Source organism: Pithys albifrons, chromosome 4, assembly GCF_047495875.1.
Source record: "Pithys albifrons albifrons isolate INPA30051 chromosome 4, PitAlb_v1, whole genome shotgun sequence".
Classification (NCBI taxonomy): Eukaryota; Metazoa; Chordata; class Aves; order Passeriformes; family Thamnophilidae; genus Pithys; species Pithys albifrons.
The window spans coordinates 91,835,674-91,862,664 of record NC_092461.1 but is presented as its reverse complement, the minus strand read 5'-3'; the positions used below and the strand labels follow the sequence as shown (position 1 = coordinate 91,862,664).

Genomic DNA, 26,991 nt, shown 5'->3' with positions numbered 1-26,991 from the left:
GTGGAAGGTGGTGTCGTGTCATCTTCACTGTTAGGCAGATAAACTGACCAAACTGCTTTGTAAGGAAACAAACAAATGACCGGGTAGCCTTGATTAGCTGCACGTTGCTATACTAAGTACTTTGATACACTAAATAATGCGAAGGTCTGTGGACTTCTGTCATCATTGCTAGTGGACATTTGCTTAGGGCAGGCATTGAAGTTACAGGCCTTAGTTACCTGGAACCTGTTACTAAAAGCAAACCAACTGACCAACAACAAAAGCAAACCTAAAACCAATGAAAACTCACCAAAAAGGTCATCGCATTTGTTACTCCACAGCCTTGTAGGTGTCAGGGAAGTTCTCGGTTATCACAGCTCACAGCTGCTGGTTCAGTTCATCCTTGCTTTCCCTTGGAGCTTCTCTTTGCATGATGAGTGCCACATCCTGGTAATTCCCTCCCGTTTGTTGTGTTCCATAGTATGTTGTGCAGCTGCTTGAAGTTGCAACAGGTATTCTTAGAGAGTCATTCTGGGGTGGGAACCAGCACAGTTTGTTTGTTCTCTTGTGATCAGAGATGAGCAGAGTTCCTGTAGCTTCTGTCCTGTAGCCTTACCTTTATTGAATGTCACTCTTGTGCAGGGTTGTCTGCTGGGTGTAGAGAATCTTGAGAAGTTTTCTGCTCCTGATGTGTTTGAAAGACAGTTTAATAATAAATTAATAATAGTATCTCGGTGGTTAAAGCACTTGTCAAGGTTGCAGAAAATCTCTACTCAATATCTTCATCTTAAAGGGGAGATTGATTTCCTATTTCCTAACAGAGTGACTTAGTCATTGAACTATTTTGAGTAGGTGTACTTAATAATTTCATTTAATTTTCACAGAGTTGAAGTTAGCTCAAATGAAGTTAGCTTTTTTTCAGGAAATGAGTGAATCAGATGCTGGCTGTGCAGGTATCAGTGGAAGAAATAGAGGGGAAACTCCTTTTTAGAATGATTTTATAATCTAGAATTAAAGAAACAATTGTGAGAGGCCTTGGTTTAACTCTTTGATCAGTAGTTGATACACTAAATTTAAAATGGGATCACTTATCGTAGTATGAGTTAGGCTTCTCAGGCTATTGTATTGCCAGTATGTAAATAATTCTGTAAAGCTTCAACAACACCCTGCACTACATATTCTCACTTATGGTGGTGGGAACATTTTCCTGGAAGGTGAAAGAATTGGATTTTAGTTTCCTTCAACAGAAAACCCAGAGCCTTGACCTTGCACTTCTTGAGTTTTATAACCCTCTTCTTTAAAAACAAAGGGGGGATAAGTGTCAATGCCTCAGAACTGTAAATCTTGCATTTGCTTTTTCATGTTTTACTTTAAAAATATTTGAAGACTGAACCTCACAGGCTTGAGATTAATCACATTTATTTCACTTTTACTGTCAAACAAAAAACCCACAAACAAACAAAAAGATGAAACCCCAGCCTAATCCTAAGCAGAACTTGCTTAGCAAGTGCTTGAAAGGTGCATTGCTGTCTGAGCTGGAGTTTGAGCAGTGGTGTTTTGCAGGAGGACAAGTGGAAGGATAATTTCTAAAGTGACTGCAGCATGGTTCTTCAGAATTATTGTGCTGGAGACCTCTAAATTACCCAAAGACTCCTTATGACCACATAAGCCAAACCCAACACCTTGAAGCCAAACCATAAGTCATTTGGCAGCTAGTTTAGGTCAGGAAGTACAGAAATAATAGTCCGTGGTTGAGAAATAACCACTTGTACACAAACTGGCTGTTTTTATTTTGCAGCTGTGTGATGTAGCCAACTCAAAAATAAGTGTGAACAAAAGTAGTGAGGTCCATCTGGAGTTAAAGCTTGCAGTAAGTGATAAAAGGAATGCACTGCACACTTGGTGTGACTGAGAAATATTTGCTATGCTAATGGCAAGAGGAGCAGTTATTTTTAAGTTAATTAGATTCAGCTTTTCTTTTAAAACCATTCTTTGTACAGAGCAGGTTACCTAAAGGTGCAATTCAGAATCTCACTGTAGAGGTTCTCATGGGGAGCAGGTGACCTTGTGGAAATTACAACATGTAATTCATCATAGTTAATGTGGGTTTGGACTAGTTTGACTGGAGAGGTCTCACTCATATGCAATTTGATAACAAGTTCCCATTGTCAGTAATAATTTATTCAAAAAGGGGAAGTTATGATATGCTTATTAGCTCTCTTCCACATATAAAGCAGGTAATTTCTTTAGTCAAATGTCTTAACGTGTAATTTACAAGCATCTTGAAAATGCATTTGAAAAGTGCATGCAGTTCCTAATTATTCATGGTAATCTTAATGTATTAAACTAAGATTTGGGAAATAATTTGTAATGTATTTGTAGTACATCAATATCTGTTCTAGAATGAAATCTCTCTTGTTCTGTGTTCTTTATCTTATTTTTGATTTCCTTTAGTTCGAACCTCAAAGTTGAGCAGTTTTAACTGCATTATAGACATTTGGGTTCTGAGGCAGTTGGGATGATGACAAGTGGTTAGACTTGTATTTAAACAAACTTCTCCTATGCTGCTCTGCTTCTGTTTGTATTAAAAGTATCTTGGTCTTAATTTATTGTATCTTTGAGATTCTCATGTAGCCTTTAATGACATGATTTCATGTTATTTTTCCATCCTACATTCTGTATGGAGCACCAAAGGAGTGTTTACTTAATGTTACACTTTGCCCTTTCTTCAGTAGAAGGCTCCATATTTTCTCTATTGTTATTTTTTGTTATGCTGAAGTAATTTTCACAGCTGCAGGAGATGGGGAGGTGATCTTTCTTCCCAGTTTAAAGGTGAAAAACTGAGGCAAGGAAAAGGTGTAGACAAAAGTACATGGAAATACCTGATAACTTCAGGAACTCAGCATGAAACATTTGGATTCTGATTTTTCAGAATATTTAGCATTTTCCATGTTGAAAACAAATTCACTGTAGTTGCAAGTGGAGCAGTAGAGATTAGATAGATCTGTGTGATGCTCTTAAAGGTACTTGAAGCTGTATCACTCCACAGCTATTAGTGGCTCTTTTAGTCTTTTACTCACTGTTGAACTGTTGAAGGGCTAGGGATAACCAGCATAAAATAAGGGATGAGAGAAGCCTCCACTATGAATAATGTAGGTTATTCTACTCTAAAAGTAAATAAAAATCTGATGATACCTGGAGAACTGTTTTACCACTCACTTCCTCTTCTCCAATTTTAAAAAGTATTTCTCTAGCATCTCATAGAACCTCTGCAGTACAGATGGGAGGTTGATCCAGTATAATGCCGAAACCTCTTTGTTCACCTGAACTCATGAGCTAATTCTTCCTTCTGCTGTTTTTAACCATCTCATGCCTCATACGCTGTGCACGTTACAGATGATGCAATAAATCAGGCAGGGAGAGATCAGACTGTTATCCTTGATTGCGTAATCCTGATTGGTCCATTCATCCATGCTTTGAATGAGGCATAGATGTATTTTTTTAGGGAAAATGTGACACAGTATTATCATACTCTAAGGTGTGTGCACAGAGAGGCCAAGCTGAAGATTTTAGGCAACCTTCTGTGTCACTTTCTAAATTTAATGCTAGATTATTTTAACCTTAATGCTCTTTTAACTTTGAGGTTTCTTCTATGCCCGTAATAACTTTAACTTTCTAAAAAAGTAAACTGCAGTTGAAATTTGGGGTCTTGGTTTTGTGTGTAATTCGGTGTAACTCTGCTTGTAGCTGAGTCTTTAAACCATTTACCGTCTCTGTCAAGGGTTTGCGCCTTATGCTGCCTCCGTGTTCCCGGGGCAGAACTGCAGGGATTGTCTCTGCTTCCTCTTTACACCTACAACAGTGGCACTTAGCCTGACATGCTCTTAGGAGGCTTAACATGCTTATGTTGTTTTCAAGTGTGCAGGTAGTCAAATGTGGGTAGGGAAACAAAACTGATGAAGTGCTTGATTTCCAGATCTTCAGCAATAAGCTTCAGAATAATTTTTCCTGTCCAGGGATTTCCTGAACCAGTTTCAGTTTGTGTTTGCTATCTTGCAGTGAGTCTTTGTTCAATCTCTTCTGGAGTTCATGTAAAATTCTTGCATCCACTCATCCTTTAGGAGGAATTCAGTGCATCTGCTCACTGTTGCAATAGAAAAATATTTTTTATCTTATTATTTTAAACCAGAGGCTGAGTAGATTGACCATGTAAGTCCCTACTCCCTGAATTCAGGTTTATCACAGTTTCTTTCCATGTTGTCTCTCTTTCTGTCCAAGATTTTTTTTTGTTTTCACATTTCCCCAATTCCCTTTGCAGCTTGTCATATGACATCTCCTCCAACCTTCTGCATTCCCACCATTTTGCTCAGTGGTTGCATCACAGTTTGAATTTCTGTGTCCAGTAAGTCCTGAATTCTCTTTAATCTCTCCTCATGCTCCCCAGTGCTTATTTTTGGTATGATGAGTGGCCTCATTTCTGACTCATGATCCCTCTGCATTGGATTCAGGCAGTTTCTTCTGCTGTGCTGAACAGGACATGGGCTTCATTCTCTCTCATCTGTGGATCTACTTCTTGTGTGAATACCTTCTGTAGGGAAACAAATGGGAGGAGCTCTTGCTGATTTAGTTGAGTACGTGTGAGATCTCTGATGCTGCAATGAATGGGACTGGGACCTCCTTGGAAGGACAGGAAAGATTCTCCTGGAAGAAGTCTGCTGGCCACGGACAAGGGGTTTGACTAGGGAGAAGCAGTGTAGGCAACCAAGTGGCAGCCTTCTGAATGAATGCAGTTTAAGAAAAGGAAATAGTGACTTTGCAGGCAGCTCTGCATGGTCCCTTCTAGTTCCTGAGGCCTTTGGTCCTCCTCTGGGGTCCTCAGTGTGTCACCCGAAACACAGCAAATCCTGACATCCAGACATCAAGGGTACAATGAGAAGTGGGAGCTTTGTTTGATAGAGCCTTACTTTGTGCTTTCTCACCTAGCTGTGAATGCTTTTTTCTCTAGAATTAACTATCCTACATGGTAGTCTGATGGAATCCTCAATTTTTTCTTTAAAGAAATTCTGAACTTTCTTTTTCCCTCCCAAGTAACTCCAGACGTGCATATTCTAGCTGTCATTTTTGTGGATGCTGAGATATTGTGGATGGATTTTCATGGGTGGCAAAATGTATATGCCTGGCACAAAGGTATTCCAAATTTTTTATTTTTGCTCCCAAAGTATGGAGCTGTAAAAAAATTCTGCAAAACAAGCTTTCCAGAATTTTGTTACCCATGAGCTAAGCCATTTTGGCTGTTAGCAGAGAGAATTTAAGGGGGAAAAAATGATCTGAGGCAGATAGTTGGCTTGGAAAATTGCATTCAGAAGCCCTGAAATTTCACAAGATTGTAAGAGGAGAAAGCAGCAATCTTTTACAGTGAAGATCCATAGTCTGCAGTGCCAAAAGCAGCATACAAGTCAATTTGAATAATATGCATTTTTCGCATAATAGGATGTATGTCTGAGATGCAGCCTTTTGAAGAAAGCAATGTGTGAGGTGTGCTTGTTCCCAGATCCCGGCTCTTCCATGGTTCAGCACTGATAACATAGGCAAGACTCTGCCATTGGGTGGTCAGTGGTGTCTGCTCCAAGTTTCCACAAGCTTCTAATTTGAGACACACAAGTATAGGCTGGTGCTCTGCTTGTTCCAGACTGACCACAGGCAGGGAAGTGTCAGGCAGCTCTGATAAGGGGTTTGCTCCTGGTTTTGCATATTGCTCCTTTCTGTGTTCTGAATCTCCAGCCAAGTTTTTAACTTGTGTGTTTAGTACCTTCAGCTAATTGTGAAATAGATGGTGAGGCTGCTTTTATGGGTCTGTTGTTTATGTAAAGAGCTGCATTAAAAGTAGTGAATATAATGAAAAATACAGCCCAGTTTTTGTAATATAATGACTTTTACCAAGTAAGTGAAATAAAACTACTTTAATTTACAGTGTATTGGCTGTTGTCACTGTATTAAAGGTTATACCACTCTTTCTGAAAAGTTGCTATCTCTAATTTAATCATCTTAACGACCTAAGCCAATGCAGGGGTACAAAGTTCAGTATTGCTTGTCTTCTGGTTTTGAAGCTATTTAAAATGCCATTCTAACGAGAGCAGTTAGAAACAGGAATGCTAAAATTAACAATTTAGGCATGCTAATTGATTGTATTGTGCAGGTAGGTTGTGAATTCTTAATTACATGGTTTTTAACAAACTGTCTGCTATTGGTTTTGTGTAGATCATCCTTTGCAGGCTGGAAGTGCCAAGTGCAGGAAAATTCAATGAATGATGTGGACTATTTCAGCTTCTTGTTTTCAACCCTTATAGGTAATCCATATGAATGCAATAATTCAGAATTAACAAAATGGAAATTGTTTTGATAGTAAATTACTGAATTTCATTCAGCATAAATGGTGTAGTAAATACTTCTGAAATTAATCTTGTTACATGTTTTTGGTATGAGATGTCCTTTTTTCTCTTGGTTTGATTTTTGATACCCTATATTCACACTCTTCCATTTGGGCTGAATATTTGGGTATCTTTTCTTCATTCAAGCAACTTCCTTTGGAAAGTAGAAGGAAAACCTAAATTCAGCATATGACATGAACAAGATTTTTTTTTTCTAGTTTGAAGTAAATGCCTTTTATTGGCTCCTAACAATATAAATGAATGCCTTTGGGATTTCCTGTGAACATACTTATGCTATTGAAAACATTTTATCAGAATAACGTAATCCAAGTGAGCTGCCCAAGGTCAGCATGTGAGCAGAATTAATTCTGCTCCTCTATTCTTACTCAGCTATAAAAATAGTTGTATTCTGTGATGATGCAACCTTGGGAAATAACAGTGGTTAAAAAGGTGTAATATCACTAAGAAATAATTTCCAGTAACTTGTGCTGTGGTAAAAAATAAAGTGGCTTTTCTTCATCACCTCTGTTATTTATAATGTTCAACCACTTCATTTTCAAGAATTACCATTTGGTTCCTAAAACAGTGAAAAGAATGCTGTACTAGTAACAGAGAAAATGGAAGAAAAACCAAAGTGGCTGTTGTGGAGCAGTCATCCTGTTTTACTAAAAGATCTGATACATGGCTAGAAGTAATAAGCCAAATGATTTTATTATTTTTTACCTTGAGGTTACTAAGTTATTGTGAACACATGTAAAGTATTTTGCATTATACATGTGGTTTTTTTAAGATACATATATTGAAAAAAGCATAACTTGAGTCTCTTGTTATTTTTTTATATTACATTTCAGTTTAAATGGGTATGCCATTGATTTTTCAGTTATTTCTGTTTTCTTTCAGAAGCCAAAATTTTTACTTTGATATACTTAAAATACCAAGCAAGAGCTTTCAATACAAATATTGTTATGCTGAGATAATTTAAAAGACAGTGTTTTTCAGTGATGCTGTTGAAGTAGAACACTACTTGGCTTGTTTTGTGATACTGTTTTCCTGCTTCTCTTTCCCTAGGGTTTTCCAGAGAGGAGCTGACGAGTCTCCAGGGCATTAGAGGAAAGCCACACATTAGCCAGACACAGCTTTCACCTATCCGTCTTTACCTAACTGACCTGGACCAGTTTTTACACCACTGGGCTGTGACAGAGGTAATTCATCAACACTAATTCTAAATGACAGCATAAAATCTCAGAGTGCTCTCCATCCCTTTTCCACAGATGCCTAAATCCTGTTGTGATTTGAGTTGAAAAAAGAATGAAAAACATAATAGCTGTCAAACAGCCAACATTTTTCTACAGCCATCAGATAATATTTTGAAGGAAGCTGCTTTAAAAGTTGAATGTTCAGATAGGTAGTATGCAAAGTGATACTTATGGGAAAAATTGGTGGAAGCTTTGGTGGAAATTCTTAAACACTTAATAAGATGAGGACCAGCAATATGTTTTGGCTTTCAAAAGCAAATTAATTGCAAAAATACTAATATAAAGAGGTTTTTTGGAGAGTAAATGCCACTGTTAATTAGAAGTACTTGCATTAAATAAGATTTCAACTTGGAAGTAATATTAAGTTGGCATTGGTGATTACTCAGGATAACTTCTGATGCTCAGTTAATCAGAATTTACTGGTGTTAGAAACTTCACTGTGAATTCTGTACCTGTGTCTAAGACTGTAAAACCTGAAAGCTTAATTTTATTGTTAGTTTGAAAGGTATTTGAGCCACCAGATTTTATTTAAAACAGGTGCATTAATCATCTTTCTGACTCAAGTATTTTTTTATTGTTTAGCTCATTAGAAACCACTTTAAGGTGTGAAATCATGTTTTAATGACATGACAGTTTGACAGTATTTATGAAATCATGGTCATGAATTCAGAAACAGGGAAAAAATGTTTCAGCTGTATGTTTTTTGTAGCAGTCTTTTTGGTTCAAGGAAGCAGAACAGTTGATGTTTTCTAATTCATAATGTTTAAGTGATAATGTACTGAAACCAGTGATAGCCCGAGACATGCACTGAATGTCTGCTGCTGTCTACTGAGAAGGATTTTGAGCAGGGTGGTTGTTTGGTACCACCACTGGCACACATTTTTTCATTTCCTGCCTTCAGTCATTTGGCCTGTGTGAGCAGCTAAACTTTCTAATTTGTTTTGCTTTGTCTCTCCTGGACAGTAGTACAGCATTTTCTTGCCAAAATACCTTTCACCAATTTTGAAAGACCAGAATGCTCCCTCTCCCTGTACTTATGTGTCAAAGAGTTGATATAATCCTGTACAACATCTGAAGGATTTATATGTACACCATACATGTTTCTGAAAATGTCACCTCTTGTGTCTTCTTCTTCCTCTTTTTGCTTCTATTCCACAAGTGTGTCAAAGTTGGTTGTGAAACTGTGCCATAGGACTATTTTCACATAGGGAAGAGGGAAATAGTTTGATTTCTGTTTTTGCCTTTGGGTTCTTGGTTATGAGTTTGAGTTACTACTTCTATCACACTCTTTTCAGTGTTTTAGTGCCATCAAGGAGAGTTGATACTTTCAGAAACTTGAGACTTGCTTTTGTTAAAGTACCTTTTCTTAAGAAAGTTACAAGGTGCTCTCTCAGTTTCTCAGAAGTGGATGGCACTCATTAAACAAAGAGCTGGATATCCTTGGCTAGTAATGAGAATTATTTGGACATCCTGTGGAGCACTGTGCTACTTCTGCAGTTATGAACTGGCCTGAAGTCTTTTCTGGAGACTTAATTTATGAAAGAGAGAATAGGAATGAAAATCCCACACATCAAAAATCCGTGTGAAGAAGGATGAGACCTTCTAGACACACCTGGTTTTGCAGGCTCTCAACCAAAGGGAATTCTGAACTGTTGCTTCTCCCAGTGAGGGTGGTCAGACACTGGAATAAGTAGCCTGGAGACATCATGGCTCCCATCTATAGAGATGCTCAAAACCAGGCTGGGCACCTTGTGGGGTGACCTCCTCTAGCAGCCTGTGCTTGAGCAGAAGCCTTGGATTAGAGAAACTCAAGGATTTTCCTTCCAACTTCAGTCATCCAGTGATTGTTTGAAAACTCCTCCCTTTAGAAAAAACCCAGAACTTTTGTTTCACCATCAACAAATCTCTTCATTATTTTTGCTTTTAGAGCATAATGAAATTCACAATATGGGGAGGGGTTTTTTTCTTTTATTAGGTAGGTTTATTACACTTGTATTTGATCTGAAAGTTAAACTGCTCCTGTTAAATGCTTGCCAGCTTTGCAATGCTGTTTGGGGTGTTCCCCCTACATTTGCTATTTTTTCCTCACATTTTTTTAAACAAAAATGTAGGGGCACCTCTTCAGTAGCTTGCTTTGTGACCGGACAAAAATTAAGATACTCTTTCCTCTTGCCTCTTACCTCTCTGGTATATCTGTTTGTGTTACAATGAGAAGTGATCATTAGTATTAAGACAATCATTTCCTTTTATAAATCACAAAATTCCATTCACTTTTCTCCTGTCTGCTTTTGATTTCAGAGGCAGTCATAGATATTGATACACAAACAACTGTGCTGAAGTTGCCACTTCAGTTTTTAGATTACTCTTTTCTCTGTGTTCAAATATATAATACAGCACTGTGTTCTTTAAGTTTTTGGGGTTTTCTTTAAGTTTTGGGGGTATTTAGTGCTCAACTTGTGAAGACAATACTCTGGGGACTGTAGTCCATAAATACTTTGGGATTTGGAGGCTGGACAATATTTAAAACCAAGGAAGGGAAGGAAAAGGGAAAAAAAAGGAAAGAAAGAAAAAGGCCGGGCTTGGGAAAAACTTTTCAGTTCAAGATTTCCCACAAGCTGCACGGGTATATGTTCTGTCAAGGAAGTAATTTCCACTTGGTAGTGAATGAGCTACTCTGCTCTCAAAATAAGCTAAACAGCAACAACAACAACAAAACAAACCCCAGAGAACTAGGGGAAGAAACTGGGGAGAAGAAAATTGCCAGCAAATCATGAGGCTCTTCTAGGGTGTCTTGAAAGACAGTGTGATATGATGGTTCTGTGTGCATCCAGTTTGAGGGAGATAGGTTTGGAGAGTTCTTTGTTTCAAGTGGTCATAGTTCAAGCTGATACAATTTCAGAATCAAAATATTTTAGCTGTGACAGAAAACAAATGTATTGAGATAAAGCAGTGCTACAGGAAATAACAAGCCCCAGCTTGAATTAGTCATGATTTGTGTGGAACTGGGTAGAGTGCAGAGCTTCTGAATGCTGAACCTTTCGTGCTTTCCCTTGCTGGAGAAGGACGTTTGTGGTGATGCTGTAATGTTAGGCAAAGTGTTTCTAGTGATTTAAAATACCTGGTAAGTGAGGACAGTGCTCGTTGGCTGCAGGGCAGGGAGCATACAGGCTGCTACTCTGGGCTCATAATTGTTCATTTAAGGGTTCTCATTGTGTAGTTGTAATTCAGGGTTTCCTCGTAATGGAAGAGTATTTTATTGTGCACGAAAATAAATAAGAAACTCTCATGGAATTAGGATTTGGTGGCCTGGTTTCCTATCAATAAATGAGACTAGCAATCAGATTCCTGTTAGTCCTTCCATCTTCCTCTTTCTTCTTTTACACCTCTTGTTTTGTTGAAAACACTGGCTAGTTTTTGGCTCTCTGCTAAAACAAATAAAGTTGGAAATACCAATTACCCATAACTTTTATTGGATGAAAAGCCCCCCTCTAGATGAGCACAAGGTAGCACAAGGCAGTTTGAGCATCATGCTTGGTGGCTGCCAACCTGCAGGAGCATCTCTCCAGCCCGGGTTCAGCAGGAGCTGTTGCTTGGCCCACAGGAGCATCAGGGGGTTGTGCTGCAGGTTCTGCTGCTGAGGAAGGGTCCCAGCTGGGAGGGTGTAAGAGGCTGTGGCTTCTTGGCTTTATTGCTCACTACTCCACTTTGTTCCCAAATCCAGAGGAAGGCAGTCCCACTTTCTGTCTCTAGGTGTGCAGTGAGTGGTCTGTGTTTCTCATGGTAAAGAACTGTAAGAGGGAATTTAATGTGTAAGAGACACATGCCAGAGATGTGGAAGAGGAAAAGGTGTGCCTGTGGAGAAAGAGCAAGTTCTGTAAAGGAAAAGAATAACTTGAGGCATTTTCAAACAGCAGTTTGGACTTTTGGAGTGTTGTTATAGCCGGTGCACTTCATAGCATGTGGATACCAGTAATTGGTAAAAGGGCCAAACAAATGCACTTCTGATAGGAACTAATGCTTTTAAGTGGTTTGTAACAAAATCTGTTTTGAGATGGATACTGTTTGTAACTTTTTTTTTCGTCTTGAGAGTGGTAATTGATATAGAGGAAATCCAAAGCCACATTACTTTTTGTGGAAGCTTTTAAGTAGCGTAATTTTCACTTAAGGAGCAATGCTTAAGAAAAGCACACCTTTAAATGCTATTCTGCGTAGCTGTAAAGGTTAGTCTTTGTGATTTGTCTAAAAGATATGTTAAATGTGAGGACTTTGGTTCCTTTTCTGGAGCAACTTCTACTTAAAATTACTTCTGTCTTGTTAAAAGCCAATTATTTAAAAGCATACCACCACAGCTGAAATAAATGGGACTCCAGAATAAATGGTTTGCAGCCTGAGGGAAGAGACTTTCAGTCTTAGCTCATTTTAACTGTGCCCATAGTGTTTGTTGGTAATGTTGTTCACTCCCCTGTAATTGAATTGCTCTGCCAGTATCAAATGAGATAGTGCCCACAGAAATGAAGAGTTTAACAAGAGAACCGTGTGTACATGGTAATTTCTGTTGTAATATTTGATGTTTGTGATGGCTGAACATTTTGGAAGGGTAAAGCAAATGATAATTTGAAGGTTTGCTTGAAGGGGAGATTCTAGAGCTGTATCGAGCACAGAGCTGGCTTGAAATAAAATATTCAACCAAATGTTTAAAACGTTTAAGAGCAAACACTGGGGAATGTCAGCTGCTTTGAAAAGCCTTGGGATGCATGTAGTGTAATATACTAATCCATGTCAGAAATGGCCAAGTCTTGAGAAATACAGTTGGGAAGGCTCTATCTGCACTGACATGCTATGAAAAATTACAGCAAATCAATAATGGTAGCAAGTCAATGCATGTAAATTAAAAGTCCTGCAAGGATATTTGTCTTGAAGTGAATGGTGGTGTTGCAGTGCTGTAGCTTGACTTTCAAGAAGAGATTAATGCTTCAAAAAACCCACGTAAAATTGTTAGATGTTGAGTTGAAGTTCCTGAAAGATTTCAGATTGTTGTCTTTATTGAGATTTCCAGGTTAGAGTTATGTTTGGAGGGGGTAAGCACTGAGCGCAAATACATAAATAATAATAATCCTTCTAAATAAAATTCCTTCTAAACTAGGAATGTGCTGTAATTTTAAACCTCTTTAAGGAGGATAAAATTCTGTATAAGGCTGGTAGTGTTTTCTAAAAGCTACATCCTCTCCCAAGTTTAATGTTTAGAAATGAAAATAATTTTTTCTTGAAAAATAATGCAAACTCCAAAGAAACAGAAATTATTTAAGTAAAAATTAATAAATTAAATTAATAAAGCTCTTTTTCAAAGGTGTGTTCCATAGTTTTCTTAAGACATAAAACTTAAACCAAAAGCAAACAAAAACCACCAATAAAACCCAAACAGTAAAACAAAAACTCCCTGGAAATCTACCTTGATCTTCAGGCCAGTGCTGCAGTGCCACCTGCACCACATACATCCAACATGTCTTGTAGTCTCTTAGAGCTGGGAGCTCACATGTTACTGCATGTAACTAATGTGAATTAACATCTGCACAGTTACTGTGCACTGTGTTTTGTATTCACATCCTGGCTTGTGATACCTAAACTACATTGGCTCAAACAGACAGGCTCTGTGGGACAAGAGCCAAGTGTAGGGTTTTCCATGTTCTCAAGCCCTTTTGTTTGGAGAAGGGGAGGTACGTGAATTTGGAGACTTGTACATCACATGTCCCTTTAATTGTCCTGCACATGGTCTGACAAAGAGGCATCCAGAGGAGAAACACAGTGACATTTTATAGCTGTGAGGAAACTGCAGAGCTGTGAAAGAAGAGCTTATTATGGCTGCTGTTTTGTGGTGTCCTTTCTTTGAGTTTTGTTAGGAAGATGACTCTGAGAAGAGAACCAGACCTGTGTTGTTTTTCAGGAGTGTCTTTGTCTCTACTGGATAGCACATTAGCTGTTGAGCATAAAACCTGGGTTTGCTGGTAACAGTATTTTCAGGAATGCCCCTTACCTCATGAGCCTGTGGGATTGTCTCTAACCCACAGTGCTCTTCTCCTGCCACCAAATCCTGCTGGGACCCAGATTTAAACACAAGAGGTGAGCAGTGGTGATTGCGACTTGTGTATTTGTGTCCAGTGGCAAACAAAGGTGACTTCACTTGGTTTAATTGACTCTTAATACAGATTTGACATCAGACCATGTGCCACAGCCAAGGAGCCTGCAGACAGGCAAGGACACTGTTCAACAGATCCAAGATGAGTGCTGCAGTTACCCTGTTTCTGAGCCAGCAGTAGGACATGAACTGTCTCATAATCCTTCTAAGTCTTTGGAAATAAGTGTTTATCAACATGAGGGGTGCCATACATATTCTTAAGCATTTGTGATCCTTAAGTAAGTTTTTGTATTCCCTTTTGCTGCCCTGAATGTAAAATTAGCACCGTAGTGTTTTGGGTTTTTTTTTTCTGTTGTTCACCTATGTAATGTTCTCCTGCAGACTCAGTTCTTTCTTTTTGGCTTTTTCTTTTTTTAACTCAGGTTTTGTTTTGTTTTATTGGGAATGTTTGGGGCTTTCATGTGGAGTTTTGTTGTTTTTTTTTTACTTCTTTTTTCTGGAGTCAGTGAATCAGGAATACCTTTCACATCCGCCCCTATGAGCTTACCCAAGGCAGATGAACAAAGATCTCTTGTTGTACGCAGCTTTCTCAACAACTCAGGGCACTGTTAATATTGCCCTGTCAAATCAATTTATTTCAAAAAGAGAAGCAGCACCTGTCAAGGGAGTACACTGTCTGATAAGCTGGGGTGCTTCGGGGGAAGCAGGCCAAGCTTCAGACAACAAGCTTCATTGCCTGCCCCATCACCTGAAAACTTCTCGTTTTCCACGCTCCGCAGTAACATGTTACACTGGATCGAGTCCTGCTCCAAACAGGCATTTCACAAGGGCTTGGGAATTCACTGAAGAACAGCCTGTTACATTTTACTTACCCATGTTGGAGGTGCATGTCAGAGTGAATTGAAAAATATATTTTAAAGTTCATGTTAGGTTATAGTGTCTACTATGTGCCAACTTTCTTCTTTAATAAAATCACTTCTCTGGGAGTCCGAACTGTCTTTGGTCTGACTCTTCACTGTGGCTGGCTAAAATACTTGATCCAGTATCTTTCCTGCTTGCTTGGGTTCCACTCTGTGCTCATTGTGTCTGTCTTCAGAGGAAAGTGAGTATTTTTCTTTGAAAAAACAGTACTTTGCAGTATGATTAAGCTGAAATAATACACAGATTTTCCCTGGAGAGTTACTGGTAAATAGTTCTCTTGAGACTTTATGAATCAAGATTCTGTCATCTTAGAGGAAGCACTGAAGGAATGGGAACAGTTCAACAATGAACAAAACATTAGCCTTGGTTCATTGGCCCTGTTGCGTGAGGGCTCTGATTGAGACTGGGAGTCCTTGGGCCATCCCAACTCTGTCTTTTGGAGTTGAGAGCATCTTACTGATGAACTCCCCTGATTCCACATTACAGCTATGAAAAAAGCTTGTTTTAGACTGGATTAACAGTCAGTTAAGGTGGCAGCAAGTGGCAGAAATCATAGGTAGAATCTCCAAAAAGGCCAAGGCATGCTGTGCTCCTGGGCTGCCTTTCCAGCCTTTTTTTTTTAAATTCCCTATTTTAGTTGGCTGCTGTTGGCGTCTGTCTTTGGTGTGGCAGGCCAGGAGGCCCCCGTAGTGATGATTGCCCAGAGCACTGGTAGGAAACAGGCTGTTGTAGTTGGGTGGTTGTTATGGGTTCACAAAGGTGCTGGGTAGTTGGGCTTGTCTGATCAACAGGGTTGGGTTGAAAACCTGCCAGTGGATTATGGAGCCTGTAGCATTTGCTGCATAATGCTGACAGATAATCCCTGTATTCAAGGGAATGCTTTACTTTGGCTTAATCTAGTCAAGTGGATATTCAAACAAAATTAAAAATTAAAAAAAACCAAAACAAAACAAACAAACAAACAAAAAAAAAAAAACAAAAAAAAAAAAACCCAAACCAAAATATCTAAACCTAAGCCAAACCTGTTACAAAGTACTTGCCTCAAAAAGAAATAACCCACCTTTCCCTGATCAGAGATCCTTGTTCTCGGTCCATTCACTTCAGCAATGCTCTGAAACAAAACTGCTCTGGCTTTGGTCCAAAACCAATCTATGCAGGCACCAAAAATGTGATAAATGCTAATCAAATGTATTATAATGAATCAGCTGTGACATTTTATTATGGAGATTAAACATCATGCAAAACCTTGCCTAAGGAAAATAAATTGTCAAGAAAAATACTAATTTTCATGTGATAATTAAGTTTTATTTTCATTTCCATGTCTAAAAATGTTTCAGTTTCAGTTTTCTACAAGGCATTTGGTGTGAAAGCCATTTCAAGCAGGATTTAATTTATGGAATTGAATTGCCACTCCCATGTAATCACAGGAAAACAGAACTGGATGTAGGGAATGGTGGTACTAGTTTGAGGGTCAGAAAGATACCAAAGGTTAAAAACTAACTTGGGCTTTACCACAGCCCTTCTAAACAAGTATGCTGCTCTTCAGTGGTATGATGCCCATTTTCCTTGCCAATTCTGGAATAATCTTCACTGTCAGTGAATTTTACCTGTAATGAAATGCTCCTACAATTTGTCATCTCAGGTAGAACCTCAGTGGATTGGTAGGATTATTCTAGGGATGTCGTCCTAAGTGTGAAATATTAATAATGGTTTTATTAATAGCAAAACTGTAGTTTGCTTGGTGAGCCTGGTGGATTTGTCTTCAAGGTCTTTAGTTTGTTGACCTCTTATGGGTTGGTCTTGAATGAAAAGGGATCTCTCTAGTGTACTGTGTCTAGTGTGACATGCTTAATGTGGCAAACCCCATTTGTAAAATGCTTAAGCTCTGTCTTAGGAGCAACAAATGCCTCCCGTATTTTCCCCTTTCATAGCCATTCCTCTTCAGTTCCCATCTCATCTGCATTCCCAGCCAGCAATGATCATTATGTTTGCTACTGTTTGGTTATAGTTGTTTGTTTTCCTGCAGTGGTTTCACCACTTTGTTGTACTTGTGACAACATTATCTCCTCTTGCATATAATTTTGCCAGCCTAGGCAGGTCAAGTTCTTCCTATCCACACTTGTAAGATGGGATCTCTTTTTGTGCAACTTTTCTATGTCTGTTTCGTTTGAATTTGCTTTTCTTGAAAGTGAGTGACTCCTGTTTTGCACAGTATGTCAGAAATTATCTAATTCTAAGGAGGGTGTTACAGAGTGATATTGAACAGATGATCCTTATTCTGTCTGATCACTTCTGTTGGGGTTATCTTTATTTTTACATCCTGAAGTCACCTTTGCTCATTGCATAGTTGTATGACAACCACCTTGTGGTCAGTTGTTACTCACAGATTTTTCTCCTCTCTTCCAAGTGTTAAAACTCAGAGCTGTATGCAGAAGTTTTTATTAGTTTCCAAGCACATGATCCCCCCACTTTTGTTTCACTGAATTTTTTTTCTGTAGCTGTTACTCTTCAAGCCCCTGTGATCTTTTCTGTAGGTTAGTGCAGTGCCCCTGCCTGGGCAGTTTCTCAGCTTGGAGCTGTCAGCCGACAGGTTCCATCAGTGCAGCTCTCCCTTTCGTGTAAGTGTTGCTCACTAAAGTGCTAGGTCAGATTGGCATCAGAGGTTGTCCTTGACACGACAATCCCCAGTAGTCACCTCTGTCACAGCTTGACTTTATTCCTTGATGTTGTTAATACACAGATGTTTTGAGTGCATTTCTTGGGAATATTTCAGGGTATTTAATATTTGTCACTTTCAGATTGCAGTGTACAGAAGCCCTACTATATTTAAAATGGACACTCAGTTTTAATAATACTATTTCATTACAAAATAAATGTATAGCAAGGGTATTCAGTGCAAGGCTATCTATAAAATTGTCTTTTGAACAGTCCTACTAGTCAAACAAAACAGTTGCACTACACCTTTAATATTCACCAATGTGAGCGATGTCCTGACAGCCCTACAGTTCCACCATGCAGATGTGTTGAGGATCTCTTGAATTTGGCCAGCTTAAGCAGGGCTAAAAGCAGATTTGGCATGTCATTTTGAAAAAAGCTGAGTGTGTTTTTCTGTCACCACAAATACTGCTTGGCCATTTCTGATTAAACCACCACTGGCATTCACATTATTGCAGGACCTTTCCCTAACCTTTCCTTTCCTTCAGCTGGAAATGTTGTGGACTATTATTTTTGACACAACATGGGTGATGTTTTCTGATTTGTCATCATCTCTTGCTTCAGTGTCTTGACCTGTCCTGGATCAACTTAAGCCTGAAAACCAGAACACTATCACAGAATTTAATCTCTTGGGTTGGATAATTTTGTGAAAGTTCTTTGGGTCTTCCTTCAGTCAGTGAGGTGTGCAACAGGAATGTGTTTTGCTTAGTCAAGATATTCGTAAAACTCATGGACTTCAATTCTTCCATCCCTCAAACATCTGATCTTGCTATTTTCAGATTCCTGTAAGCACAAACAGAAGACTCCATTCCTCATGTGCTGACTCTTCCATCTCCCTTGTCCTTAGCAGGACTCCTGATTGCTAATGGCCCAGTAACACACTCGTGCTGTGCACTGTGGCTCTCTGGAGGCTGCAGTTGACACTGTGGGATAAGCAGTGAGTGTGAACAGAGGGGACATCCAGGCTCTCTGCCAAATTTCCAAAGTTTTGGAATAAATGGGACAGAAAAGAGGAACAGCAAATGCCATCTGCCAAGAACTGCAATACAACTTAATAGTAGTTCTGCTAGAGCTCTGATTTCTTTACCCTGTCCAGAGACAGACAGCATTTTATAGTAGATGCTAATACCTGATTATATAAGCATTAGAAAGTTGTTGGCAGTTTATAAAACAAGATTTCCCTTTGCAGTGTTACATTTTGTATCCTTTTCTGAACGTGACATTTTTGGCAGTGTAGTGGATAATAAGTTGGAAGTGGATCTTTGCTATATCATTTCTTTCATCCTGTTTCACTGTGATTCCCGTTAAATGCTTCATAAAGTTACTTGGGAAGTTGTTTTCTGAAATTCTTCAGCTCCAAGGAAAGGCATTTGGAGGCTTTGTGTGGCACTGTAGCTGGATGGAATTTTTTTTGCCTTCTGTCACATAGGTAAAATGCAAAAAGCCTCTCCCAAAACCAATGGCAATGATCTCTTTGAACAATTTATGCTGACAGTGCTACAGAATCAGTACTTTGAGACAAAGCTGCTGCGTGTCCCTGTAGGTACTTTGGATTGAAGTCTGTTAACGAAGTATGACTGCAGAGTGAATGATTGCTTGTTGCATTTAGTGCTTCAATATAATTTTGTTTTATGAAAACAGATGATCTGCCACAGCTTGTCCACTGTACCTTCACAAAGTCAGTGTTTTGACATTCTCCAGACTGGCATCTGTAAATACCTGGTAAGTAGCATTTTGTCTTCTAGGCTAAAACTTCCTTGTTATGAGTTTGCTAACAGTCTCTTTAGCCCTTCAATCTGCTTATTCCATATATTTTATGTTTAATTTCAGCATTTTCAAAAGTTTTCAACAAGATTAGGGAGTTTAAAAAATATCTAGTAACTGTTGGTATCCAAACTTATATGGATGTTTTCACTCAGATTTCTGAATATTTCAGCTTGTTTTCAAGGCAGTTCAGTCATAAATTAAATGCTTCTTCATTTGGTTTGCTTTTCAAGAGATCAACTTAGCAGCTTCAGATGAATTTTTTACCTCATTGATGTATATAAGTATCTAAAGGGGAGGTGCCACGGGGATGGAGCCAGGCTCTTTTTGGTGGTGCAGAGCAACAGGACAAAAGGCAACAGGCAGAAACTGATGCATAGGGATTGCCACCAGAACATGAGGAAAAACTTCTTTACTATGCAGGTGACCATGCCCTGGAACAGGTTGCCCAGAGAGGTTGTGGAGTCTCCTCACTGGAGATATTCAAGAACCATCTGTGCTCAATCCTTGTGCCACATGCTTAAGGTTGACTCCACTTGAGCAGGCAGGTTGGACCAGATGACCCAGTGTGGTCCTTCCCAACCTGACCTATTCTGTGAACTTTACAGTCTCTCTTCTGCTTCTAATCCTGACACTCCCTGAGCTGAGGATGGGATGGCAAAACTGGGTGACAGAATTTGCAGTTCCCTGTGATGCTGCCTGAGGAGAGGGAGGACCACAGGGGCTGCCTCCGCCCTCCTGCCAGGGTGGTTCTGTGACCCAAGAAGTGTTGGCACTTCCCTATGTGGAGCCCTACTGGGAAGTAATTAGACCAAAGCTTCCACAGGGAGTGGTTTACCTATTTGGGGGGTTTAAAACCAACTTTTACATAGGCTTATGTGTTCTACTGCTCTGTCCCTTTGAGAGCAGTGGGTTTTCATAGTTGACAAGACTGCTGCCCAAGGTCTCTTAACTGGCTGCTGACACCTATCAGGGAGGAAAGGCACCATGTAGGCAACTCATCCTCTATGAGAACTTACTTGAGCAGCCTCATGTACTGGATTTGTATACATTGGAACATTATCTTTCAGACTGGCTGCCCAACACATTTCATCAGCAGTGTTGGCTCTTTTGATCTTCAGGATGCTGCTTTACATGCAGACCACCGGTCTAGCTCACTGTCATTGTTTCCCATTGTGGTTGGCCAGCAACATTGTTACTACTTTTTATTGTTTAGTGCCTCAATGTCCTGTAGTATTTAGCAGGGTCTTGGTGACAGCTGTGGTCCACCTTCTGCCACGCAGAAATACCATCCTTCTCCTGCCTCTGTGCCTGGCTGGAGCAGGGTCAGGTTAGGACAGTCACCTGCACTCATGGCCTTGAAATATACCCAGTGTCTTATGTTGGAAGGATTTAAAACTTTGAACCCGTAGTTGTTCTTTATCTTTTACAAGTATTTGTATGACTGAAATACAGGTCACATTTCTGTAGCTTGTACTTTGATCTTTTTCCTAAACATTTCTAAAAGAAACAGCTGACCTTGTTAAGTGAACCAACTGCCTCTGTCAGCTTAAAATGGTATACTTGCAGGTGAGCAAATTAAACTACTCTAAAATTCCCTAAACAGTTTTTTAAAGAAAAATGATGCCACACTAGCAGTGCATGATTTTTTTTTAATGGCTTTACAGGACAAAAATGAAGGGTACTTCAAAATTTAAACTGCTAATTCACTACCTCTACCTAAAAAGATTTTTTTCTAAATTATTATTTCTAAATTATTTATCATGCCTATGAAATCCTTACTCAAGATGATGTTCTCTTTTTAACCACAGAAGAGCATCACCCCTGCCGTGTGCTCACTGTGTATTTCAGTAGCTTTAATTTACCTCAGCTCACAACGCTCCTGTTGGATTTCAAAGGAGACTCACCCTGATGACAATCTGGTAGAAGCTTTTATTTCTGTGGCATCAGTCAGTTTCCTTCTACCAGAGTGGCTGCTCGCTGCCATTTCAAGACACAGAAGGGCTGCCCTGTCCCAAGATATGCACTTAAAAGGAAAGGCCTGTTCTGCCCAGGAGATTGTTTGTGCCTGCACTGTCATTCAGAGCAAGGCTCAAAGCAATGCTGTGGTTTTGAAATATGCTTGAGATGTTTGTTTAGAGGGGATGCAATGAAGATGTCAGTTTAACCTTCTGTTGGTATGGGTGGCAATTTCTTGGGGAAACAGGGATTTGAAAAGATGGAGGTATGTACAACTTGAACAGAAACCAAGCAATACACATCATGATAGAAAAGAGGTTCATTCAGCTTGTTTGTATCCCTGCAAAAAAAGTGATGAACTTGGGGTTGTTGTTTTTTTGTTTAATACAGGTTGGATTGGTTGTCATACCCGATAGCACAGCTGGATCTGTTCTGTGTGCCATAAATAAGCTCTTGGATCAAGCCTGCATTATAAGTGAAAATCTGCACAAGTTCTTGGCCTCTTGTTGTTACAGTCTTCTGTACTTTCTGCTAACACTAGACAAAGAGGATGCAGAACATCTACAGAAAAGGTAAAGCTGCTCATGTTACCATGTTAATTCCCTGTCTTATCAGCCACAAGTATTTAAAGATGTAAAATGAAAGGATACTGCCCACCACCCACCAGCCTATTTTCCTGTGATTTTGCTGACTTCAAAACAGTACTTAGATTTAAGAAAAACAGCTGCAAATTAGCTGGAATTACTTAAAACCATAACTGAAGAAGATTTAATCTCAAATTGTTCTGTTTAGATGTCAGAACTATCCTGACTTTAGAAGGGTGGACATTTATACCTTAATCTTTAGCCTTAGTTTCATTAGATACAATAAAAAGCACCATGCAAAGGATCTGGCTTTATAAGCTTGGGCTCTTTAATTTCCTGATGTTTCAGCTTTAACAAAACTTCTCGGGCATCATTACATAGACTGCAAATCCATTTGACTTAAAAAACCCCAAAAGCTATAGATAACAGATTGAAGTTAGTTTACCTGAAAAGCAGTTATGTCTTTAAAGTTCAGGCTTTTTCCATATGCAGGAAAATTGTTTAATTTTTCCTGCAAATTTAAGGCTTGTTTTTAAAGTCAGAATCCTCCTTCACTTACTGTATTTAATGACTTGCATATCACAGACAGCTGGTTCCTTTGTTTAATTTGTTCTGAATCTTAAACAAAGATTCAAGTGTACCTGAACTATGACTGAAACAAAAACCTCTTCCCAGCTGCATCAAGCACAAATTGCTCTGTGGAAGAGCTTCAGCAACATTTGTAGCTCTGGGGCCAGACTTTTTGTTTCCAGTGCTGTACATAATTTTGGAATATTTTCACATTTACCATTTTCTGGTGCAAATTTTCTGCTTTGCCACTCATTATGGTGAGGGCAGCTGGCACGGTTGAACTCACAGCGGCACATTTCCATGTACAGCCACGCGGACAGTTCACAGCAGCATCCTTGAAATCTGTGTCCTCAATCATTTCAATGTTGTGTTTTCCTCTCAGGGATATGCTGTGGGGATCCTGTATTTCTGCATTAGCACTCCTGCCACGGTTACTGAGGCTGATGCTGCAGAGCCTGCAAGTGAGCAGGATCTGTCGGGAAGAGCTGCCCGTTGTTGCTCAGTTGCTTCGCCTACTGATGCAGCATGGCCAGCTCAGGAGCCATATGATCACAAACGAGTTTCTGGTGCAACAGATTATCAAGGACATCATGGTATGAAATGTCTCGTTTCCCAGAGACCACATATACATCATGTTTATTTTTTAAAATCACTGCAAACTTTGAAGAAGAAAGGTTTAGCAAAGCAGTGGTGGTAAAAGCAGATGTAAGAGATTATGGTGCAAGTTCTCTAACTTGCAAGTTAGGAGGTGGTTGGTGTCCTTTAGTGTTGAAAATGCCACAGCCAGATCTTGTGATGTTCCACCACGTCTGGGTTGGATTTGCTGTTGGGTATTTTTAACCACCTACAAATGCTGAGAAGAGTCAGTTCCTGGGCCATGGGCCGTGTTGGTCTGTGGGTAGTAGTTCTGCTGTAGGCTGGGTTAGTGAGCTCTCTGCTTCAGTAGATCGTGCTTATTTGCATTTTAATTGCCTATAAATTGCGGAATGAGAGAGTAAGGAAGTCACTGCAATCAAGAGTAAGGAAAGCACATCTGGTGTAATTCACACACTTGATAATGTAACACTGACTTAGTGTACCCAGTTGTCACACTGTATTATTTGGGCTTTAACAGATGTACGGTGTTGGAATGTTTAAATGAGAACAGTGTCACTGTGTGCAGGGGAACAAGGCTGGCTTGTACCTGTAGCAGTGCACCTGATTAACTGCAAAAACAAAGGTTTGCAAGTGCTGCTGTAGAAATTGAGCTTGCTTTTTTTTCTCCTCCTTTCTAGACACTGAAGAGCGGTGAAGTCCAAGAGCAGTGGCTCACAGACCTCCATTACTGTTTCAACATCTACCTTGCCTCTCACCCCCAGGCACCTGGCCCTATGAACGCCGTGTATTAGAGGTCGAACTGCATTTATTGTAAAGCATTTACTTCTATTTAGTTTTGAATGGAAGATGTTGGAACAAACCTTGTCAATTTTTTTGTAAGTGAAACAATAAAAATTTTACAGAGAATTGCATCCCTCTCTTGCCTGTCTTTTCAAGCAAGATGTTACTGAAAGGTGTTTTAATAGATGTGGTGCCCACAGTGAGGGGTGTAAAAGAAAATCCAGTCTCCTTGAAGCTTAAGAGTTTGCAGAGAAACAGACATATTGAATCTGCTCATCTGTTATTTTGAAGCATCATATTAAAAGAAATCAAGGTTAGGTAATACTCCTAGAAGAAAAAATAGAAAACAATATACTTTGAAACTAGAGTAACATTTTTTATTTGTGCAAGGTAAATACTGTACACTGTGGCAGCTCCAAAACTATTAAAGGAACTGATTTTTCCTAGAACAGGCTGGCTTTGCTTTCTGTAGAAACTCTTTGTACATATAGAAAAATAGTTATTAAAAAAATTGGTGATAATGTCAAAACAGTAGAAAACACACCCTAATAGTTTCCATAGGTTATGAAAGCAATTTATGTACTGTTGTTTGTCAACATCTCTACTTTTTCTTCCAAATTCATAGTTAGCAAAAACAATTGTTTCTTTAGTACAGAAGTGGAGCACAAAGGCCGCTCTTCCATTCTTGTTTGGATTTTGAAATTAATTTAATAAATTTGATATGAAGTACTACAGCAGTCTGTCAGAACTGCTACATCTTCAGCACATTTTCCCTCTCCTTTGAAACTGTTTGAACATATTCAACGTTCCTACTTTTTTATAATGGAAAGCTTTGGTAGCCCCTGTGATGCCATTGTAATGCTGGGCTTAGTGCTTCATTTTCTGTTTCCAAATGCAATTCAGATTTCATCCTGTGTTGGTAAAGAAATTAAAAGTTGCATTTAAAAACTAATTTGTACACAAAATGAGTCCAACTCCTTAGAAGTCCACTTGGCATGTAATACTGAGATAATACAAAAGTGAAAATGTGTTCAAGTTTAATATGTCGTGGATGGCTTATACATTATGAAAGGTAACAGTTGTACTGGAATGGTTTTTTAATTCCAAACATTTGGTTTTGCTTAGTGCTTGAGTCTTGTACTTTTTGATTTTGCAGCAGTGGTTGATCTCATGTTGTATGAAAATTGCTTTGATTTTTCCATGTTCTCCAGCAAATTAACACACTGTAGGTTGTTTACTGTAAAAGAACAAAATGGTTTTGATGAGTGACTCCAGTGGATGAAAAGCTTCATCCACCCTGCATTCTAGATTTCATAAGAAATGAATCTACTGAACATGCCTTTTTCCCTGGATCTCACTGCTGCTGACCTGTAACTGGTTTGGTTTCTGTGGCACAGCTCGCATAGAGCTCTGCTGCTGCACGTGCTGGACTTCAGGAGCCTGTAGTGGGTTTTACCCTCATAAACGAATGAAGGTTTTCAGCTCTTGGCTGACTTTGCTGAAGAGCAGCAAGAGATTTTGTTGAGCAATATTCAGCAACAATAGGTGGCCATTTGTAGAAAGCAGGGGAAACCAGGCCAGGGTTGAAGTGAGTACTCTGAATTGTTAGAAAGCAAGAGTGAGTATCATCTGACCCTTCTCCTCAGGTTTGAGTCTGGCTGAATGTCTGGGCTCACGCAATATTCTTATTTCCTGTAATCTGCTTCAAATAATATGCATGTTTTCCTTTTCTCAGTTTTGTAAAGATTAGCCACAAACATTTCAGTGCTTTATCCCCTTCTAGCCACAGTCCTCCCAAATCTGAGTGTTTCATTAAGAGTGTGAACCCAGCGCATTTTGAGGACTTCTTTCTAATACCAAGAGTTGTGAAATGTCCTTCTTTACAACTCTGAACATGCTTTAATTTCCACAGTGATACAAAAAAAAGCAGGCTGTCTGGTGTGCTGTGGAGAGTCTCCTTCATTACCATTTACTGAATTGAGAAAAAACGCATCTGTTTAATAAAATTAAAAAAAAAGGGGGAGAACAAATTCTAGTTCTGAAATGTTTTAATGGTAACAATCTAAAAGGCCTTAGTGGCCAGAATAGTCTGAAGCACCCACCCAACCTCTGTATATCCCCTGGCATGCTCCTTTTCCCCATCACCTGCTGCCTGCCTTACTTATTTGTACAGTTGCTTTGAATACCTTTGCGTATTCCCCCTTCCAAAGTGTTGGACTGAGTCCGTTGTCAGTCCCCATTGCAGATTTGTCACTGCACACTTTTTCCACTACCTGTATGAACATTAAAACTGGGGCTGACAGTCAGTGTTCACCTTCCCAGATGTACCTTCTGCAAGAGAATCAAACTGAGCAGTCCATTCTGACCTACTCCAGGCACCCACATCAGAAATGGAGTATCTGGCATTAGCCACTGACAGCTCTGAACTTTTCCAACAAACGTAATGTTGTCATGCACAAAGGCAGTCAGATGAAAAACATGTTATTGTCTTTTAAGTAAGGGCTAAAGTTCCCTGAGCTCCTGTTAGGTGAATAAAAGTAGATAGTGTTCTAAAGAAGCTGGGCAAAGTTCCTATCACTATCCTATTCGTCACCAAGTTATGAAAGCAAAGGACGCTCAAACCTCAAAAGAAAGCCTTTTTATTTCAGAAGAAAGGGAGATCTGTTGTCCTGAAAAGGTAGATGAAAAGAAGCATTATTTGCTAAAGCTCTTTTAAAATTTAGATTCATATCTGCACAAAGAGGTGGCAATCAAACACCTGTCTGGTCATGCCTCTTAATTAAAACAGTTCTCAGACAGTGAAAGAAAAAAGCCTCTGTCTCTTAGTCAGAAACTCACCTGCAATTCTAACAAACTCAAGGATAGGTCCGCTGCTGGATTTCCTTCGGACTTCAGAGTTTTGTTAAACTAGTTGGAAAATGTATTTTACTTCTCTTTGCAAATTACCTGAACTACTGTCCCCTTGAAGCAGTTGCTTAGTTCCTGTCTATCTGTGTCCTGCCTGTGAGCCACGTGGAGTACAGCCCTGAGACCAAATGCCCAACGAGGCACTGAACCTTCACGTGGTGAAGGGCTAACATGACTACAGCTCCCAAACCCAAGTAAGCACATGGAAAAAGTCTTAAAAATGGCATTTAGTAAAGAAGTAGTAGGAAAGATGGCCATGTAACTTAAGTTTTAAGCTAGCCATCAATTAATGCTACATGCATGGAAGTTCCAGCCTTTAATGATCCCGATAATACCTTTACAGTCTCAATTCTTTGACACTTTTTCTGTTTGTACAGTGCAGCCCCATCTGTCTGCCT

At 39.3% G+C, this 26,991-nt stretch overlaps 2 protein-coding genes across 5 annotated transcripts in view; one reads left to right on the top strand and one right to left on the bottom strand.

Annotated features, from left to right (window-relative positions):
• The window catches only part of TEX10 (testis expressed 10), a 57,611-nt gene extending 33,794 nt beyond the window's left edge, over positions 1-23,817 (top strand). The window contains exons 11-16 of the mRNA XM_071554970.1: positions 6,238-6,326; positions 7,476-7,609; positions 19,074-19,154; positions 21,546-21,727; positions 22,692-22,902; positions 23,584-23,817. Coding sequence (XP_071411071.1) covers positions 6,238-6,326; positions 7,476-7,609; positions 19,074-19,154; positions 21,546-21,727; positions 22,692-22,902; positions 23,584-23,697 — 811 coding nt within the window. The 3' untranslated portion in view covers positions 23,698-23,817. The remainder of the gene's footprint in view (positions 1-6,237; positions 6,327-7,475; positions 7,610-19,073; positions 19,155-21,545; positions 21,728-22,691; positions 22,903-23,583) is intronic.
• Positions 23,818-24,049: 232 nt separating this feature from the next.
• Positions 24,050-26,991, bottom strand: part of INVS (inversin) — a 95,161-nt gene continuing 92,219 nt past the window's right edge. For all 4 annotated transcript variants that reach the window (XM_071554967.1, XM_071554968.1, XM_071554966.1 and 1 more), the window contains one exon: positions 24,050-24,923. In XM_071554967.1, the coding sequence (XP_071411068.1) occupies positions 24,808-24,923 (116 nt within the window). In that variant the 3' untranslated portion in view covers positions 24,050-24,807. The remainder of the gene's footprint in view (positions 24,924-26,991) is intronic.